The 20,221-nt window shown below is 49.8% G+C and overlaps 2 protein-coding genes across 2 annotated transcripts; one reads left to right on the top strand and one right to left on the bottom strand.

The window, feature by feature from the left end:
• Positions 1 to 5,452: 5,452 nt before the first annotated feature.
• On the bottom strand, positions 5,453 to 10,247 carry LOC135907211 (uncharacterized). Its single transcript, XM_065438901.1, has 2 exons — positions 10,037 to 10,247; positions 5,453 to 5,931 (listed from the first exon to the last, which is right to left on the bottom strand). The coding sequence occupies exons 1-2, from the start codon at positions 10,196 to 10,198 to the stop codon at positions 5,635 to 5,637; spliced, it is 459 nt and encodes a 152-aa protein (XP_065294973.1). The 5' UTR covers positions 10,199 to 10,247; the 3' UTR covers positions 5,453 to 5,634.
• Positions 10,248 to 14,788: 4,541 nt separating this feature from the next.
• LOC135907671 (solute carrier family 22 member 6-like) lies at positions 14,789 to 16,540 on the top strand. The gene has a single exon (XM_065439375.1). It carries the CDS (start codon positions 14,789 to 14,791, stop codon positions 16,538 to 16,540), a length of 1,752 nt encoding a protein of 583 aa, XP_065295447.1.
• The last annotated feature ends 3,681 nt before the right edge of the window (positions 16,541 to 20,221 follow it).

Genomic DNA, 20,221 nt, shown 5'->3' with positions numbered 1-20,221 from the left:
TCTTGATTTTGGTTTCCGTGTTTTTGTCAATGTGAGTGTTTCAGCCTGAGGGTGATATCTAAAAATACACGAGCAGGGCTTTTTTGCTAAATCTTTGGACAGCATCTATTCCCTCTCACAACCTACCTTTGCAACTTTTCGGAAACAATGAAAAGCTGTCGCAGAGATGAGGGCTCAGCAGTTCAAAGGATTTCATTATTTGAAGGCTGTTCTGTTGAATTGCTATTGCATTGTTACTTTCGATTCATTTGATTTTCCCCTTCCATTACCAAATTATTCCAGCTTTTTCTTTGTTAAAACTAAATGCAATTTTTTCTAGTATCACCCGAATCTGGGTCGATCCCACATTGTGGGTAGCGCCATCAGCAAATGGAAAATAAATACTGCCGCTCCTGTCTTTTCAACGCCACTTACACAGCGGTGATGCGCCTGCGTAAGTTGCTTGGGCCCGAAGCTGCTGAAGCTGACCTGGCTTCTTCACGTCGCTTTATCAACACCCGTCGCGGTGGCTTAGCGGCTATGGTTTTTCGCTGCTAAGCACGCAGTCGCGGGATCAAATCCCGGCTACGGCGGCCGCATTTAGACGGGGGCGAAATGCGATAACGCCCGCGTCCCATGCATGGGAGCACGTTACTAATCCCCTGGCGGTCAAAATTAACCCGGAGTCCTCCACTACGGCGTTGCCTCGTAGTCAACTCGTGGTTTCTGCACACGAAACTCCAGAATTCGATTCAGCTAATCGACACTGGCGACACCGGCGCGCTTCACGCTGCTTCCAGAGATTCGTTTACAGCTGAGCGATCAAAAGGGTCCCGAAGAAATCGCAAGAGTCCGAGAACTCAGTAAAGAACGCTGATGAGCCCGCACACCGGCGTTCGTACTGAAATGATGGTAACACATATTGAACTCGTACGCGGTTTACTACACAGATCTCAAGTCAAATTCCAAGCGTAGAGGCGATCTTCGACTTGTGGTGCGCCTTTGCCTTGACCGCCTTAGCTGCTGCCTCGCTGGCCTCTTTCCGCGTCACGCTGAGGAAGATCTGCTCCAGCGACGTCTCCGTGATGAAGAAGTCGTGCAGCTTGAAGCGCTTCTTCACCCGAGCCATGTTCGTGAACATTTCGCTCCACAGCATTTGCACGCGAGACATTCGAAACTCGAGCAGGCACTGCACGAGTGACCAGCGTGTAGCACCTGAACAGCGGTGCCGTTATTACACAAGAAGGACAGGCAAGTCAACCGCTGTTGACATCGAAATAAGACAGGGATCTATGAGCCGCATTAGTGGACCATGTTCTGTGTTGTTCCGTGTTTTTCCATGTTAGCTATAAGAGAGGGAAGAGAGGCTATACCCCCAGAATATTTTTCTTCTTTGATGTGAACCACTTTTGAGACACCTTGACGTCACTTCTGTCACCCTAACGAGTTTTATTACGATATCACTCTTGCATAAACGGCTTTACTTAAAGTTTACATTACTTTCTTCATTTTTATAACACCGGCATTGGCCCACAGTTGTTGTTGAGTAACGCTACCCTTTAAAAAGCTCGTCGGTGCTTCATTCCGAAATTCTTTCGCTAATTACGCCTGAATTATTACGACTCGGTAGATAACATTACCCTAATTTGGGGCTTATTATTAGGTACAAGTTTCATTTTTTGCATTTTTGGCGATTTATCTTTATGTCGGGACTCTGGCCTCTGAATGTGAAGTCACCGCGCATTCAGCGCCATAATTGCTTACGAATTTCTCGGAACGCAAACGCCTTGGAAGGGTCATAAAGTTAAGCTGCCCTCAAATTCTATTGTCTTCAATTTAGTACATACAAGTATATTAACTACCTATAGGTTAACCCTAAATATATTAAGTAATATGAACTATAAATACATAACGCAATGGCGAAATTTAAAATGGTAATTAAACATATTTTGTCAATGCAGTACTTGCGTAGTTAGCATAGCGCTTTTGGCCTATGAAATGAATTGCCTGCAGGTGGGTGTGAACGCTGAGGAACGCGCCATGCGGCAACCGGACTCCTGCCGGGTGGCCACGGCGTTGTTCAATAATGTGTTGCATGGCGTCATTCGCCAATGTTAGAGTTTGAGCCTGACGAATTAGGGAACTGTCGCGGCGGGTGAAGGAGGGATCGGGGGCCGGAAGGGTGCATGCAGACGAGCGCAGTTCGCGGAGCCTAGCGCGGCTTTGCTTGCGGTGTTCAGCGTGGTGCATTCTGGCGCAATAGGTGTCAGGCCATGGAATAGGAGCGCTCGGTATTTTAGACTCGCGAGCGAGGGAACGAGCACGCTCATTTCCCTGTATCCCCTGATGGCCCGGCACCCACTCCAAGAGGACGTGTAGTGAGGGATGTTGTTGCATGTGTAGCGCGAGGGATGCCCCAATATGAGAGGGAAGTAGGTTGTTTGCGAAAGAACGAAGGGCTTCCTGGCTGTCTGAGCGAATGGTTATGGTTGGCGTGGAGTGAGGGGGAATAGTAATGGCTTCCGATATGGCAAGGATCTCGGCGTCGGTAGGAGACGGTACTCCGCTATGCCAACGCTTGATGTCACCCTGAGGGCCGATGACTGCCGTCTTGGATGCGGTCGGCGAGAAGGCGGCGTCAACATAGTAGGTGTCATGCGCTGGATCAGTTAGATGGGTCGCCCGCGCCTGTCGCCTGCCTGCGTTGCGTTCGGAGTGCATATTCCGGGGTATCGGTCGGACTTCGACTCGAGGGATAGTTATCCATGGTGGATGGTCGATGGAAAGAGGTGGAAGGGGTGAAGTGTCGTGTCCCAACATTCGCAGGATGGCGCGTCCTTGGGACGAGGTGCTCAGAGGGCGATGCTGAGACTGCCGGTGTGCTTGGACCTTCACATCCAAGGTGTTGTGCAGGGTTGCGCGTTCAACATCGATGCTACGGGCGTACCTGGGAACACACATTTCAATGCGGTGACATCTTCGCAAAGAAGCCTCGAGTCGTTTGGTCTGGGTGCGTGTAAGTGCAACGTATGGCAGGCCATAGAGGATTCGGGAGTAGATTGCTGCCTCAGTAATTTTACGGAGTTCGTGTTCACGCAGGCCTGTGTGGCGCTTGCTTACGCGTGTCATCGTGTGTATGACCTGACTTGCCTGATGGAGAATACGCCGTAGCCACTCCGCACTACGTCCATTCTTTTGCCACAGAAATCAGAGGATGCGGACGGATTTTCTGCGCGGGATAGGTTCTCCGGTCATAGTCAAGGTGATGTGGGCGCGTTCAGCAGCTGCTTTGCGCGTATAAAAGTTCAGTACGGCGATGTACTCTGATTTATCCGGGGAGCATGTGAGGCCTAGCTGGTGTATGTAGGTGTCGACGATGTCTAAGCCGGTTTGAAGTGTGGCTTCCTGTTCCCCTGGGTTTCCGGTGGCACACCAAAGTGTGATGTCATCAGCGTATATTGCATGGCGTAAACCTGTAACGAGGTTGAGCTTTCCGGGGAGGTCCTTCATCCCCAAGTTGAAGAGAGTCGGTGACAGAATGGAACCTTGTGGCGTCCCTCGGTTTATAGGGAAGCACATGGATGGCTGGGTGTCCGGACCCAAGAAGCGCACTTGCCTAGCACTGAGGAAGCCGCAGACATAGCGAACCATGCGTTCTCCGGGTTTGGTGGCTGCTAGGTTGTCAATGATGGCTTGGTGCAGGACGTTATCGAAGGCACGTTTGATATCCACGCCTACAATTGTCCGGAGTTGTGCCGAGCTAGGGTGATCGTAGACATCTGTGGTAATTTGCAGGGCCATGCCTTGGGCGCATACGTGCCTGCGGAAGCCGATGACTGTGTCTGGGAGATGGCCCTGGCTCTCAAGGTGCCATTCTATTCCCGTCAGGGCCATCTTTTCCATCAATTTTCCCGCGCACGATGTGAGGGATATCGGTCGAAGGTTTTTAAGCGTGTTGGGAGGTTTGCCAGGTTTGGGAAGGAAAATAACTAAGCTTCCTTCCATGACTGTGGAATGTTCCCGTCTCCCATGCATGGTTGATGAGGTGTAGAAGGTGCTTCTGGTGGTTTTCGGGCAAGTTGCGGAGCATGGTATATGTTATCTGATCCGGACCCGGAGTCGTATTTCGTCGGAGCTGCATGAGTGCTCCGCAGCTCCTGGAGTGTGAATGCGGAGTCAATCCCTTCTGGCTTAGTTGGTGATTGCGGAAAGGGTTCAAGTGGTGGTGGGTTGAACTCCGGGTAAAATGTCTCTCGCAGTTCTTGGATAATTTCTCCTGTGGAGCGCCCGGTCTGCATTTGATATCGTTGGAGGGGGTAGCGAGGTTTGGCTTGGCCCATGAGAGTGCGAAAGATTTGCCATACTCTAGGTGTGTGAAGCTGGCCATTGAGATCTTCACATGTTTGCCACCTCCGTTGAGATGCCAGTTGGTCAGCGTATTCCTGGCTCTCCTGAGTTATGGTGTGTATACGTTGGTGGAGCACGTCTTTGCACGGCGCCACCAGCTCACCAGTCTGCGGCGTCGTTCCCAGAGGGTTAAGAGGTGAGTGTTGACCTGGGGTTGATCCTCTGTGGCAGCAATGCGGGAAGCATGCTGGGACACAACCTGCAGTACATTCTTTGTCCATTCTGTGGGGTCAGTGTTCTCATCAATCTCATCCAGTTCGAGTCGTTTACGCGCCTTGTTCCAGTCAACGAGACAGATGGTTTTGTGGCGGGGTGTCCGACTTGGCCTTTGTGTACGTAAGGGAAGCCGGATCTCAATAATAGTGTGATCGCTCCCCAGAGTGCCTTGGGTTGTCTCCCATTGAGTGTTGTGGCGGCTGATTGACCAAGTGAGATCAGGGTTTGTGTCCTTCTCACGTGAGTTCCCCAGTCTGGTGGGAGTGGTAATGTCGTTTAGGAGAGAGACTTCTCCTCAACAGGAGAGACTCCTCCTGTTGCCATTTTCGCAAGCCGTGTCGAACCTGTTTGCCATGGTAGTTCGATCAGTGACTAGTGTAATGTTTCTGGGCACGCGGTCGCGGCTCTGATCACGGCTGCGGCTGATGCATTGAAATGTAGGTGTAAACCAAAAGAAGGTCGTGTACCCTGCATTGAGTGCACAATAAAGAAATCAAGGGGGTGAGAATTACTGCGAAGCCCCCCGCTACAGCTGCCTCGTAACTCACTGCGCAGCTTCTATCCATTTAGTTTGTAACGAGTCAGCGCACAAAAATTTTCACATCAGTCATAAATACTCTCGAAAATTCATGATGTCAATTGGGAAGACGCAACCCTCACGTGTTTACACAAAAGACGCGTGAACTTTACACCTGGTTTTACGTGCATAAAAAGGAGGAGATTGGTTTTTGGCGCTGATCGACGATGTCCCCTGACTGACTGACGCGGTGGCCCTTTAATGACTGCCAATTTTCGTGTGGTCATCGCCGCGAGCAAGGAGCCAGAAGTAAATGAAAGCACTCGAGCAGAATTGCCGATTTCATCAACTTTACTACTATTTTGACAAACAAATTATTTCGAAGAAAAAGAAAGAATCCGAGACACCTGACCGCTGATGGCAAGCAAACTCGTGCAGGCAAATCATTTTTAACCATCTTGACCATGGGCGGTTGCGGCGCGCCAGCAGCCTCTACAGCGGTCGCCTGCTGCATCCTAGTAGGTGCCGTTCCCGTGCCGAGGCATCGCTCTCGCGTGCAGGCGGGAACCCCTGATTCCGTAGGCGGCCACCGCCAGCGTGAGCCCGATCACCAGGCTGAAGACGAAGACCAGCAGGGGGCGCCAGCAGCCCGGGGATCGAGCGAGCGCCAGAATCTCCGCGCGCATGCGCTGGCGGTCGCTGTTGGTCCTCCGCCTCCTGCGGCCGCCATTGTCGCCGCCGTCGCCGGACGATGCGAGTGCGCGGCCGGGCGTTGCGTACCCTACCGACGGTGGCGACGATGCCGCCAAGGCCTGAAAAAATTGGAAATGACTGTCGTGCAACGGCGTGACGTTTGTTTCGCTTTAGAGGATATCGATTTGCCGATTCGCATGTTCTAAAGACAAGTGAAGCAGGAAAATAGCTCATTTATACGCGTGTTCACGGAGTGGGCGCATAGCCTCAAATTTTGTGACGTGCTACTTTGATGCATTCTTTTTGGGTTCCGTCAAAAAGTATTACCGTTTTTCGTGTATAGGATCTCTTCCTGCTTCTTCAGAGATTGTTTAGGTAGTTCATACACTTTTCATGAACTCATTCACGCAATCATGCACATAGAAATAAAAACCTAGCCAAACAATATTAGCCTGCATGATGTTTGCAGACAACACCACCACAGCTCCGTAATCTATGAAAGGTGAACGTGCCATGCAAGCAGGTGCCGAGTGCTCCTTACATACTCAAAAGCACTTTCAGGCTAAGTGAGGGCACAGCCTGAGGAGCGGGATAAAAGGAAGGCTGTTAACTACCGAGGGATCCAACCTTGCAAAGAAATGCCGGTAATTGCTCCACCCGAGTGCTTGATTTTAACGTGATAGCGTGAAATGCCCTATGTCACAGAACACCCGGCGTGCGGCGTCCAGCGTCGGATGTCATTTCGACAAAATGATTTTCGAACCACTCATACCCAGGCCCTCCTTGTGGCGCAAGGAAGCTACTGAACTAATTGAAATTCTCAAGCTAAAATACCTAGAAAAATCGAAAAGTACGACTTACGCACAACCTACAGATATGATAGCGTCGGATTGTAATTTGGCTATACGAGAAAACATAATTCTGTTACGCGAAACGTCAAATAAACCCATTTTCCAGCATTGCTGCCACACATAGACCGGCCACGGCTTCCGTCATTCGCGCGCAGCGGCGCGTGAGTATTTTGGAGGCCGCGGAGCGACGCGCCCGATTCCTTGCTATTAGCCCCGAGAAAGAGGAATGGCGCCCTCTGGCGAGTGACGTCACGGCCAGGACGCCGCTCGCTCCGGCTCGCTCGGCTGCCGCGCGCGCTCGTTCCCTTCGTGTATGCTTGGGGTATAGGTGGCTCGAGCCGTACGTATTGAAGAATAAGTCGGCTTCTTTCAGCTGCAATACCTTAACCACAGTTTCTTTTTCAAAAGCGTGTGAGTCGAGAAACTTTGCGACTTGGATATCGCAAGCTAAGTAGCGTTAAAGGGGTCTACAAGGTTTTGCAATGCATATATGCGCCGTGTCTATCGGTAAATTTTGACTAAAAAGAGAATATCTGCAAATTCAACGCGCGAAGTTGTGTATGATGCTTCGCTAAACACTTAACATTCCTTTAGTATTTAGCTATGAGAGGTATTGCATTTTACGTGGAAGAAAAATTTGGTAATTGGCGTCAACATGTTATCCGATATTAGAAAGACACTGCCCAGCGAAGCTGTCATCATGATTCCTATTACTCTGTTGTGTTGTTCTATTCAAATATGGCCATTCATTAATGCGTAAAAAAATAGTTAGGCGCGCATTTCTTATGAAAATGTTTGCTGCTACTTTCATCCCCCTCTGAAACAGGCCTCCAAAAAACGAATTGCTCATGGCTGCTAACACGACGGCGTGTCATGTAGAGTATTTACATATTTAATTCACAAACACCATAGTAGCAATCACCTGAGAGAAAAGTTTCGTTGTTTAGATCGACAGCCACTCAATTGAAAGTGATGAAATGTATCATAGTGGCCCTCAGTAGCCTTTATCGACAATATGGCCCACCCCTGATCACGTAACGGTAGCAATCGACTGTCCGTATGGCGAGGCACGCTATGTTCGCGAAACCCATCAGTTCACTTCAACTTCAAATTAAAACCATAAAGCATTTTTTTACAGTGCCAACTGGAATGGCTAAAGTATTCTCGAGCTACTACTACGCAGCTTAGATTGCCTACAAAAGGAAAATTCAAACACCTTTTGTCTCACCATGTCTCGATCCAGCATTATTTAATTATACAAACGGATAACTATTCGCTTCGTCGGTACTTAAAAGAGAACCTTGCAGGCTAATTTAAGTTTGCTCCAATCCAATCGCAAACATTCATAAAGAAAGCACCACAAGCCTTGCATATACTTTCACTTGATTTCTGACCCTCCACAGGGGGAATTTCGATATCTTCAATATGTCCCATACTACTAGTCATTGACGCTTCGACTGCTTTCTGGCTACAGCTATGTGGTCCAGCAGGCATACTTCACTAAAAAAATTGGGCCGAGCAGCCTGTGTCAGTTTGCGAAACAGATTCGTCATGTATATTCCTTAAGCAACAAGCACCAGTAAATTTCTCAAGTGAGTTTGATGTGATTTGATTTATTAATTTCCGTTTACACACACACATGTACAGAGGAGTGGTAAATGGAGGTGGATGAGGGAAAAAAGCCGCACAGACGCGGCTTGAGGTAATCTCACCCTCTTAGGTACAATATGGCTGCATGGGGTAACACATCAAGCGCCATATAAATTACATCTATATAGTGGCCATAAAACATTGCAGTTATACAATATATGAAAGCACAGTGAAATATTTCCTCGATAACAATGCAAAACACACTGCGGCATTGAAATAAATAAATGATATTCACTTGGTAACATAGACAAAAAAAGAGGAACATAACATGCATTATTAATCATTAACAAACGCGCTCTAAAGAGGTGAGTTGAACGTGTAGCACGGAAAAGGGAATATATATTGGTACATTCCTATTTGTACTCTGTAAATAGCTGTAAGCCTTCATTAACTTTACTTCAAATTTCCGCTGCTTAAAAAAAATAAACACGTGAAGAACCGCCTAATGTTGACAAGCAGTTAAAGAAGCAAGTGAGGCGTGTAGAATCTAAGCTCCAGTATTAGTTAAGTCACCGTGCTACTGCCGAGCGTTTCTGTGAGGAAATGCAAAAATTCGATATTATACCATGAACTACTCGTCGTGAGCAAACCTGTTTTAGCGGAATAAAATCAACGTAACTGCTGTAGTAGTCATATATAGCCAGCTTTGTGACATACTTGTTGCACCGCGGCAGGTATGGTATCATAACTGGATTCCTATAGGCTATGCTTTTGCGATTGTCTATCCGCGTATGAAAAACCCGCAATGGGCTGGTCTGCGTCGCTTCGGCTGGCACTGTAGCGTTGCCTTCGAGAGCTGCATTGTTGTCTAAGAAATTAGCTCTTTGAATAAATGTTCGCAAAGGAAGACGTCATAAAAATATATTTGAGACGACCACCATAAGTATACAAGCAGAGAGAACGAGGGCGAACAAACGAAAACACCGCAGAAAGCGCCCGTACAACGCACGAACTGTAGCAGACGACAGGCGCGAGTCCCCTCCCTGACGTCACGCGAGCGGCGCTCGCAGCGCCGCTCGTGTTCGTTCTCGGGGCTAATACCTCAAGATGGCGCTCACCTCCGCCGCATAGGGGCTCACGCAAGAGGACGCGTTTCTAGCAGAAAGCCCGCCTTCGTGCAGAGCGTTCGCGGCCAGCGTTTCCTGGTAAACATTATGGTTGCGCACGCTAGCGTTGCCGGGAAGCATGACAAACAGTCAGGGATCTTGGAATGTTATCGCGTTCCGCTCACAAAGGCGCAGTTTAGGCGCCCCCAATCTTTTCACTTCTGTGGGATAAATACGCCACAGAGTTACGTGTGGCGTATCATGACACTTATAGCTAGCTAGCATTGTTAAGAGGAAATGAAGAAGGCGGCCAAACGGAGCAAAAGTAGGCGATGCCGAGGCCTCTCGACATTGGAGTTCTATTGAAAGCATGCATGCCCTAGCCGAATGATCACCTGCTCCCAGAACAATTGAAGGGGCCACGTAGTCTGAATTCTATCGGGCCTCAGTACAGCTTCCAGCTAGAAGTTGAAAACGCGTCCGAGTGCTTCAGGGTAAAACGCGGCGCTCTGAATGAATTAGGATAATGTCTTCCGATCGTTCGATTTCGACAAGTGGAATGCAAAGCGCAGCACGAGAGCGTCCTTCAGCGCTCGAAACCGAACAGTCGAATGTATCATTACATTCCTCCCTTACACCATGCAGTGTTGTGCTCGAGAACAGCATCGAAAACTTACGGCCAGTGCGCTGCTGTACAGCACTGGCTGCACTGTCACCGGAGGACCTTGGGTCTTCTGGCGGCGCCCTGTCGGTGCGGCAGCAGGTGGCGCACTGCTGCCGATGGAAGCCACGGCATCTGCGTCGCCTGTTCGTCGAGGATATTCGACCTCGAAGGACATCGTGAACGGACTGGTGAACGATTCAATGACTCGCAGGCGACAGTGTTCTTCGTCTTCCTTTTCTTTTCGCTTAGGATCTACATCTACATCTCTTTGAGGTAGGAAATGCTCAGATGGACTTTATGTAGCTTGTGCATAAAAGAACCCCCAATCATTAATTAGAAATCAGACCCAGAATATAGGCAGATGATGCTAAGGTAAATAAGCATTGTGATTTTTAAACATTCGTGCATCTTCTTGGATGCAAGCTGCACTTGCGAAAAGCTCCTTGCGCGAAGCACGCGCAACTCTCATGCGGAAAACAAATCCAATAAACGTCTGTGCAAGTGCTGGAAATTTAGAACAAAATGTTAGAAATAGAGAGAGAGGGAGAGAAAGAAACAAGTGGTTGAATTAGCAATGCAAACGCGCGGATACAAGCAATGTTTTGAGGCAACAAGAACAACAACGACACTGTCACAGTTTTCTGGCATATATCCGCCTGCAGCGCCGTTTACTATGTCACCTGGCAAAAAGGATCGCACCTTAAAGAGGCCCTGAAGCGCTTCTCCAACTAATCATAGAATGGCGTCACTATAAAACTACTTGTCGCACGGACATCTTGCTGCAGGAAAGTTTCAAATCCTTCATCTATAAGTGGAGTTATCGCACATACGCCCGGCTTTGTCTCTCCTTTCGCCTCCGCTAACGCGCTGGAAGCTGCACAGCGGAAAAGCTAAGAGGGCCAAGCCCCGGCCAGCAGCTGAGTGTCGAAGCGGCGAGAAGGCTCGTGGCGACCGCGGTAGACTACGCCACGCCGCATGCCACTGCCACTTCCGAGGTAATGCGCAGAATACGGAGCTACGCCCAGTGCAAACATGAAATAATTTGTCTTTCTTTTTCAGATCGCAGAAATATATTTCTCTTTTTTTTTCATTTTTCATATATTTTTCAAGCCCGAGCATAGTCTCTGAAACAAATCGCCTGCAGGTGGCCGCGAACGCCGAGAAACGCGCCATGCGGCAACCGGACTCCTCTCTCACGCTTCTTTCTGGGCACACTGCGCCATCTAGGGGCGCTGCCGACAACTCCGTGTGTGGCCTCCGAGATGCGAAGCATGGCGCGCCGGTGACTGCGAACGCTGAGGATTGTTCCTTCGCTTCCCGCACACTCAGTGACACACATTGAGCGACCCACGTCGGCGAGAGGTTCGTTGTGCACATCTGTACACATTGCCTCATACTCAGTGACCTAATTTGGCCCGATAGACGGTCTTGAACTTTGTTTCCTCAACACAGCAGCCATATTCGCTACCGATTCCACCATGGTGACCACGTAGGCAGGAAAACGAATTAGATACGTATATACGTAGATGTCGATAGTTGGCCTCCCGAAAGTGCGTGAAGCCTCCTATAAGAATGCTAACGCATCAAAATATTGTGCTATTCCAGGTTGATCTTTGTTGTAGAGAAACTATAGAATAAGGACGAGAATTTTCGTATTTATTGTATATGCGGTGTTTGAAGAAAAGGCGTGCTTTTTATTGAGTTGGGAAGATAGCATTTCAGCCTGGGGGTTATACATTAGAATGTAGTTAAGACGTTGGCATGAGGTGACAGGAACACCGTCGCGAGTACGCTTTCAACTAGCAGCTATGGAACATTTTGTACCAGCGCTGCGTCGAATGATCACTACAGACGAGGAAAGGGAAAATCCCCGAGGCATCAACTAGAAAACAAGTTTTTGTAGACACCCAGAATAAGTTGTGACTCCGATTGCTGAGTGCATGATAACCACGTTCGGTCCCGGCATGTTACTGAAGCCAACTAAAACAGGTAGTCGCCTACCGTGGAGGTTCAGTGGCAATTTCTCGTACTATGCACGAGGTCACGGGCTTGATTTCACAATGGACGCAATTTGCTGGAGGCGAAATGCGAAAGGGCTCGTGTACTTACACTTTGGTGCAAGATAAAGACCCCCAGGTGGTCAAGACCCCCACAATTTAGGCGAAACAACTCATATTAAAACAGCTACGGACGATTACATGTTACCCTCCTTCTTAGCCATGCTTTTTCTCCTCAACTCGTTTGTCGAGTGATCGGCGCTAAGCTCCGCCTGAACTGGTTCTGCGTCATGACATGACGTCGTGTCGGCTGCTTCCGGTCCTCTTGGAGCCAACGCGCGAAGCCTGAAACCTCTCCACTAGCCGCCTAGCTGGCCGTCGATCCCCCGCGACAGCTATCCAAGCTGTGTGCGCTGTGACATTCTGTCGGACCGTTCAATTGGTTACTGCTATATTAACTGTGTGTTTGTCTGGTTGAGCCATGTGCCACCAAGGAGCTACACCAAGGAGGCCGTTCACGTTTGCGCCTCCGCTCACCGGGTCATCATGAACAAAATTAATCCGGACTGCGGGGTTTCACTCTATTGCAGTGTGTGGGGGTTTGCTCGATTTAGAACACATGCTTTGGCGCTGCTTGGCGTTGGCTGGTGATGGTTCTCGAGGTGAACAGTGGTGGCAGAGGATGCTGCACAGTGAAGTGCTGGCGCACCAACTCAGAGCTGTCCAGAGGGCCCGTGTGACGGCAGAGGGGCTCAGCCTCCCTGTACCGACGTGGGAACGGCTCGCATCAGTCCCTCACTGATCCCTCAAGACCTAAATACAGTTCTTCATACCATACCATACCATACCATACCATACCATACCATACCATACCATACCATACCATACCATACCATACCATACCATACCATACCCGGTAAAAAGCCCAGTCCGCTTGAGCTAATGCTTACGCGAATACCGGACACGCTAAAACTCTCTATTGGGGTAATAATCCTACGGCGTGAAGTGGCGGCCGCGAACGCGTAGATGATGGCGCCGATCGTATACCGACAGAGCGAGGCGCTGCAGCCACTGCGCTCGTCTGCAGCCTTGCAGAGGGACACGATGTGGCAGCTTTGCATATCGCCGATCGCTACGTTTGAAGCCCCTAACCTAACAAGGGCGAACCACGGTGCTCGAATAAAGAAAGCTCGAGACCAACACTGATCGCACGGCTCGCGTCAGCAGGCCACACGTTGTAACACAAGCAGACGACACTTGCTGTGTGCCGGAAGTGCTTGAGTGTAGTGATAAATTGTCGTTGTGTACTCTCTTTCTGTTACTTTTTTCATAGAAACAAATTAGCCAGCATTCCAACTATTGCGAACAACACTTGTTCACCATGGAGTTGGAAAAATTATCGATGACGCGACCTGGCTAGACAATCGGAAAGCTCGTCCAGTTGACGTCAGTTGGACCGAACGCGTGAATTGGGATGGGACGGCTGAAAACTCAGGGGAGCGGCGCCGCTGCGATCGCCTGCGGTGCACATGTTCAAAACCTTGTAATAAATTACATGCTTTATGCGGAGTGCTTAAATGTGTCACTTAATGATAAGAAAACCGTACCCAAATGACCATGTACATCTGTATAACACAATCAAAATCATTTCAGGGTCCCTTTAGCTAATTTAATGTTTCTTGTTAATCTTGACGTCCGGCTGAGAAAAATGTATCAAGGATGAAAACGAACTTTTGGGGCTCTCTGTACATGGCTCTGCTGTACAGGTTGTTTACACTAACTTTTTTTATATCCTTGTCATAATCGCCTGCAAGAGTCATTTGAGTCCTGCAAGGAATACTGGAAAGGAATACTCTAAAGGAAAGAAGAAGGAAAAATCGTCTGCCCTAATTGTTAGACGGTCAGGCTGTTCGGCTGTGAAACGGCAGTTCGATCCCGTTCGGAAAATTTTGTTGTCATTTTGCAGAGGTCCTAAACAAGGCGAGAAAGGAACCTACAATTTATAGCTTTGTTTGTCTGGCACCAGGCTTCGCATTAAAAACCTATTGGACATTACCTGGTCCGTACTATCCTATCACCGGCATCCAAATGCCAAGAGGGCTAACCCTTTTTCGGTGGCTTCACAGCAGCACACAGGGAAATTTACTCCTAGACGGTTATGGAGTTATTGCTCCCGGCTAGAAGCATTTTGTGGGTGTGATAGATTAGGTACCTCGAAACACTGTTATGTTTTGCTCTATCAGCACAAAATTGTCCTAGAAGAATGAAGTCTAAGATTGTATTATTTAAGATAAACTGTGTAAGCCCCGGGTGTAAAATTAATTGCCACTGAAACACAAGGTAAGATCTGAAGAGTGGGAAACTTTCTGCTTTTGAGGCAAAAAGTTCTCGTGAGTGCATTTACTTTCTTCAACGCTGCGTGCCTAGTACTGTTTGATGAAGAATGCAACACGCATGTTATCGTGACATAGCGTTCTTGATAGAAAAGTAGCGCGTCGATAGGTTAAATAAGGGAAGCTAGCACTTGATGAAGAATATTATCGAGTGAAACGCCGTGAACCCCTAGCAACGTAATTTTTTTTTCATAGTGTTAATACAATTCTTTTAGAGTAAGAGCGGCAACTTACCCCACGGTAGCTATATCATTTTTTTTATTCGCAGGTACCTCGTTCATTTTGGTTGATCTATGCCTCGTGCCACATGCCCTTGCTCGTGCATATTAGCTTGCGCGGACGCGGTCACAATCGAAGAAGAAGCAAGCGTCAGGGATGGCCGCACATCACGACCAACGGGCCACGACTCCACTATCTGTGCCCGGCGAATCAGCCCCGACGAAGCCAGCGCCGAAGCGGTTAGGGAACCAGGTGCCGTATGGGTGCGGCGCCTACCAAATGCTACACGTATTCGGCGCAGTCATCATACTCTACAACTACGGGCTGCACTACGAGAGCTTCAGGCTAACAGCTGGCGTAATGGATCACTGGTGCAGGCGGCCCGATTCCATGAAGAACCTCAGCGTGGACGAGTGGAAACAGCTGGCCATACCGGTGGACGAGCGAGGCGAGCACAGCCACTGTACAATGCGCGATCCCCCGGACGGTGGCCATGCGGCTCGCATCGTGCCTTGCGCATCGTGGGAGTTCGACCTCGACCAATACGGCAACAACATCGTCAGCCACTGGAACCTCGTGTGCGACAGGCGCTGGCTCATCGACGTCGCGAGGCTCGTGTACGCGGCTGCCAGCATAGCCACGCTGCCTGCAGTCGGAGCGCTCGCGGACAGCGTCGGCCGCCAGGCGGTACTCTTCTTAACCGTACCTGTAGTCCTCATATCGGGCACCGCTAGTGCCATGCCGAATGACTTCCACTTTTTCGTGGGTGTGCGTGCCGTCGTGTCAGCCTCCACGAGTGCCCTCGTGGTACCTGTGTACGCGCTGGTTTATGAATTGTCCCCGATAGAAAAATATCGTGATTATGTAATCATGATCGCGATATCTGCGTTGGTGCTATCACCGATCACGCTGCTTACCGCTCAACTCGTGAAGGCAGGATGGGCGACGCTGCAGCTGATACTGATGGTTCCAACGTGCCTTCTCCTGCTACTTTATTACATCATCGATGAGTCACCCAGCTGGCTTTTGGAGACCGGCAACGTCAAAGAAGCCGAGCGCATCGCTTTGCGTGCGGCAAGTATAAACAAGGTCTCCCCAGAGCACTGCCGAGATCTCATGGCAGCTCAGGCAGCGGAGATTAAGGCTCGTAGTCGGGAGGCTGGAAATAGCAGCGGTATCTGCAGCCCACAGTTCAGAGCTTGCACCATTACCATGTGCTTTATGTGGGCTGCGATAAGCTACGCCTACGACGCCTTCGTCCTTAACGACGGTGTTTTGGTCGGGGAAATCACAACCGCGCTGAGTTTCATCGTCTCTTTCATTGTGCTCGTGGTCTCAACGCCGTTCATTCCTACCTTCGGCTACAGGAACACCGTGAGCACCACCGCACTCGTCTTTGCCGTAACACTGATCATCCTGGCCACTGACCTACGGCAGCAGACTGCGTTGCGTGATTCACTCGTAATTATAATGTGCGCAACTGGAACCGTTTGCTTTACGTTCTATCTCATCATATACGTCGTCGCGTACCCGGTCGTGACCCGCTGCCTTAGTATCTCCGTGGGTTTCGCGTTCAGCCGCTTGGGTGATACCTTGGCCCAGATGAGTCCAGCGCTGCTTGGTGGCCGCCGTACAACGTTGCAGCTTGCCATTGCTGCCGCCTTGATGTCACTTTTCGTGGTTGGCGCCGAACTTGTGCCCTGCCACATTGACGTTAGGCAGGAATACCAATTAGCGCCCCGCAAGAGCTCAGGCCTCGTGACAAGCGAGGATAGGAAGCGCGCCATGCAAGAGACACTGGTGCGTATGCCAAGGGAGGCCGTGAAGCACCGGGGCACCCCCATCACGAAGGACAGAGCAACATCAAGCGACTTACCATTAGGAACAACTCCCGAAAAGACACACTAGAACTTTCTGCGCGCACATCAGATACATATCGCTTGTACACCACGGCATCGTTTCTGTGGCATCTAGGAGTTCACAATTTTGCCACAGTTTGTCACACACTTTGGCGTTACTAGACGTTCAAATAGAGTATTTCTTGTATATTAGCTTTGTAGTACTTTGTCTTGTTACGTTGCTGCAACGGTTTGAACTTGCAGGGACGGCCGGGTCACTTGGAGTGTCTGTTTGAATGTCCAAGCCCGTTCCAGTTTTCTACGCTGTACCTCGGCCTGCCTCGCGTTCGCGACGACGCGATTCCATTGATACTGCCAGAAACCATTTTCTCCTATACTTTTTTTATTTTGCTTAGATTTAAATGTCCATGTAAGCGAAGCGCCAAGATTTCGCGCCGTGCTGTAACTCGGTCTCTATTCGGAGACAAGAGTGCTATGGCAAACTGAACAAGACGCTTCGTATTGTGCAACTTTGTGGCACCTGTGTACGTGCACTCGTCAACGGTGTTGCCGATTGGAAGAGTATGCGTAACCTCACTCAAAAGTATTTATGACGTATTTATAACACGTAGAATATACATGACTGCCTTCCAACTGCAAGCGTGATTACCAATAAATTCTTCTTAAAGCGCAGCTTTCTTTTCAAGCCCTCTCAGGATTTCTTGACCGTATTAGGTGCTGCTGCTGCTGCAGTCCGGAAGTATAAAAAAAAAATTCTTGGGTATTACGTGCCACCATATTTTTGGCCACCTCGGGTTCTTTTTGCGGCTCGAGGTAGCATTTGGACCAGGAATACACCAATCCCAGCGACGAATACGTCAATCAACAGGCATGAAGCAAAAAGGGTCTATTTTACAACATTTACGCTGGCTCGATATACGGGAGCCCACTCCATGCAGCAGCATATTAAATGTCCGAATTAACATCAGAACACGTCAGCACCTCTCACTGTACCAAAGGTCTGGTTTTAATACCTTCGTCTTCAATAGGTGACTGGACTAGGGAATCTGATGACTGCGTCGCGGCTAACCAGAATCGTCGAATTGGTAGCAATATCCCGCCCATGATATCGCACCATTCCGCCGAGCTCCGCCTCCGATGTTGTACCTTCGCCCCCGCATATTTAGCAACATCGGAATCCGAGGGCAAAGCTCTTCCCATGGTAGCATTCGGTGGTTGGTCCTTTTCACCAATTAGTTCAGGTTGTCAGGTTCAGATGGAGGGATCGTTTGTGGACCTGTCAACAGGCGCCGTCAACGCTGCGTGGACTTCTCGATAGGCATTGATGAATGCGTGGGTTTGCTTTGTGGTAAACGTTGAATTTGTACCCATGGCCATGATGATAATAATAAATATAATATATGGGGTTTTACGTGCCAAAACCACTTTCTGATTATGAGGCACGCCGTAGTGGGGGACTCCGGAAATTTTGACCACCTGGGGTTCTTTAACGTGCACCTAAATCTAAGTACACGGGTGTTTTCGCATTTCGTCCCCATCGAAATGCGGCCGCCGTGGCCGGGATTCGATACCGCGACCTCGTGCTCAGCAGCCTAACACCATAGCCACTGAGCAACCACGGCGGGTGGCCATGATGAGACGTAACACTTTATCACGTGCAATGCACGGTACATGAGCGTTTTTTGCATATTATTCACATCGCAAAATGGATATATATATATATATATATATATATATATATATATATATATATATATATATATATATATATATATATATATATATATATATATATATATATATATATATATATATATATACATTGCTACGGGGTAGGCTCCCACTGACGAAGAGCTGAGCAGGAAGAAGACGAAGACGACGATTTAGAAGCTAGCGCGGGCTGTTGCCTCTTGGCCAAGCGCAGCGTATTTTCCTTGTAAATATATTTGTACATAGCTTGTCGTCTGCGTCTTTCTACGTAACATATTTGGTGGAGGTGGACGTTCCCTGTACCTCGTCACGGAGCTTCGCAGTGGCCGGTACGTCGAGCCTACCTTCATGGCTCCCGGCGACGCCAACCCGACTCCACCGGCTCCGACACCTGCTGCCACTTCGACGACCTACATCACCCTCTCCGCTCCTCGTGATCCTGGCGTATTCTCGGCAAAAGATGGGAAAGACGTCGAGGACTGGCTCAGCCTTTACGAACACGTCAGCCGCAATAACCGGTGGGACCCCACTATCATGCTCGCCAACGTAGTCTTTTACCTCGGTGGCACACCTCGAGTTTGGTTTCGGACGCACGAAGAGGAGCTCACCAGTTGGAATTCGTTCAAGCAAAAGCTCCGAGACTTGTTCGGCAACCCCTACGGTCACAAACTTGCCGCGCAGAAGGCGCTTTCCGGCCGTGTGCAGACGTCAACAGAGCCCTATGTCACGTACATTCAGGACGTCCTGGCTCTGTGCCGCCAAGTTGATGCACACATGCCTGAGTCGGACAAGGTATCCCACATCCTCAAAGGCATTGCCGATGACGCCTTCAACTTGCTCGTATTCAACAACGTCGCGACGGTGGATGCTGTTCTCAAAGAGTGCCGCCGCCTGGAACTCGCTAAAAGCAGACGTATCGATCAGCAGTTTGCCCGTCTGCCCAATACCCCAGCGACTTCTTCCTGTGCCGACGCTCCTCGTCCCAACACCACCGGCGATATTACCAAGATCGTTCGGCGTGAGATTGAGGCCGCCTATCCGGCTGCCTTTGACTCCAGCCCCACCAACGCACCGGCAGTCACGGTTTCCCTGATCCAGGCAGTTGTCCGCCAGGAGTTCGAAAACATGGGCCTTCACACCATCTGCTCGGCCCATCACCCTGATACCCATCCGGCTTCTTCGATTACGCCCCGTCCCGCATCGTCTTACCCACCACGTTTCCGCAACCCAGCTGAATGGCGCACTGCTGACGACAAGCCCATTTGTTTTCACTGCCGTCGCATCGGGCACATTTCTCGGCACTGTCGAAGTCGCTGAACTTCCCCGACCCGGTCTGCTTATACTGCCTATTCCCGCCCCTCGGGTGGCCCTTCTCGTCCATATGCCGCACGCTCCGATAATGCCGCCACTGACTCTCCTGCGCCGAACCTCCCCTATTCTCGTTCACCTTCGCCCCAAGGACGACAATCTCGCTCTCCCCAGCCCCGTCGCTCCTTTTCGCCGACTCCCTTCGGACGCCGCTCCCAGCCGGAAAACTGAATGATGCAGCGCCTCGAGGTGACGCTGCATTGCTCCCTACGCCGCCAAATCCTCCACTGACGTTGCCCACTCATCTGAACCTTCTTGACGTGCAAGTCGACGGTGTTCCTGTATCTGCTCTTATAGACACTGGGGCGCATTTGTCGGTAATGAGCGCGGACTTTCGTACCCGCCTGAAAAAAATAATCACGCCCGCCACGACGCTTGTTGTCCGTGTCGCCGATGGCGGAACAGCCCCCGTAATTGGTATGTGTGCCGCCCGCGTCTCCTTCGCCGATCGCTCAACAGTCGTGCTATTCACAGTCATCGCCCACTGTCCCCACGACATCATCCTCGGCTTAGACTTCCTCTCCGCACATTCTGCTCTCATTGATTGTTCCGCCAGTACTCTCCGCCTTGACCTGCCTGTTCTGGATCCCGCTGAACCACACCCCAGTCGCCTCAGTTCCGTCGACTTTGTTCGCTTGCCACCTACGGCACT

The sequence above is a fragment of the Dermacentor albipictus genome, chromosome 1, assembly GCF_038994185.2.
Source record: "Dermacentor albipictus isolate Rhodes 1998 colony chromosome 1, USDA_Dalb.pri_finalv2, whole genome shotgun sequence".
Taxonomy (NCBI): domain Eukaryota; kingdom Metazoa; phylum Arthropoda; class Arachnida; order Ixodida; family Ixodidae; genus Dermacentor; species Dermacentor albipictus.
This window is presented reverse-complemented; position numbering and strand designations above follow the sequence as displayed.

What these genes read in the sequence shown, in the direction of transcription:
- LOC135907211 (XM_065438901.1), bottom strand. Translation starts at nt 10,198, where the DNA reads ATGTCCTTCGAGGTCGAATATCCTCGACGAACAGGCGACGCAGATGCC. An exon ending in TGTACAGCAGCGCACTGGCC is followed by an intron (nt 5,932 to 10,036) that starts GTAAGTTTTCGA and finishes CAATTTTTTCAG; the next exon opens with GCCTTGGCGGCATCGTCGCC.
- LOC135907671 (XM_065439375.1), top strand. Translation starts at nt 14,789, where the DNA reads ATGGCCGCACATCACGACCAACGGGCCACGACTCCACTATCTGTGCCC.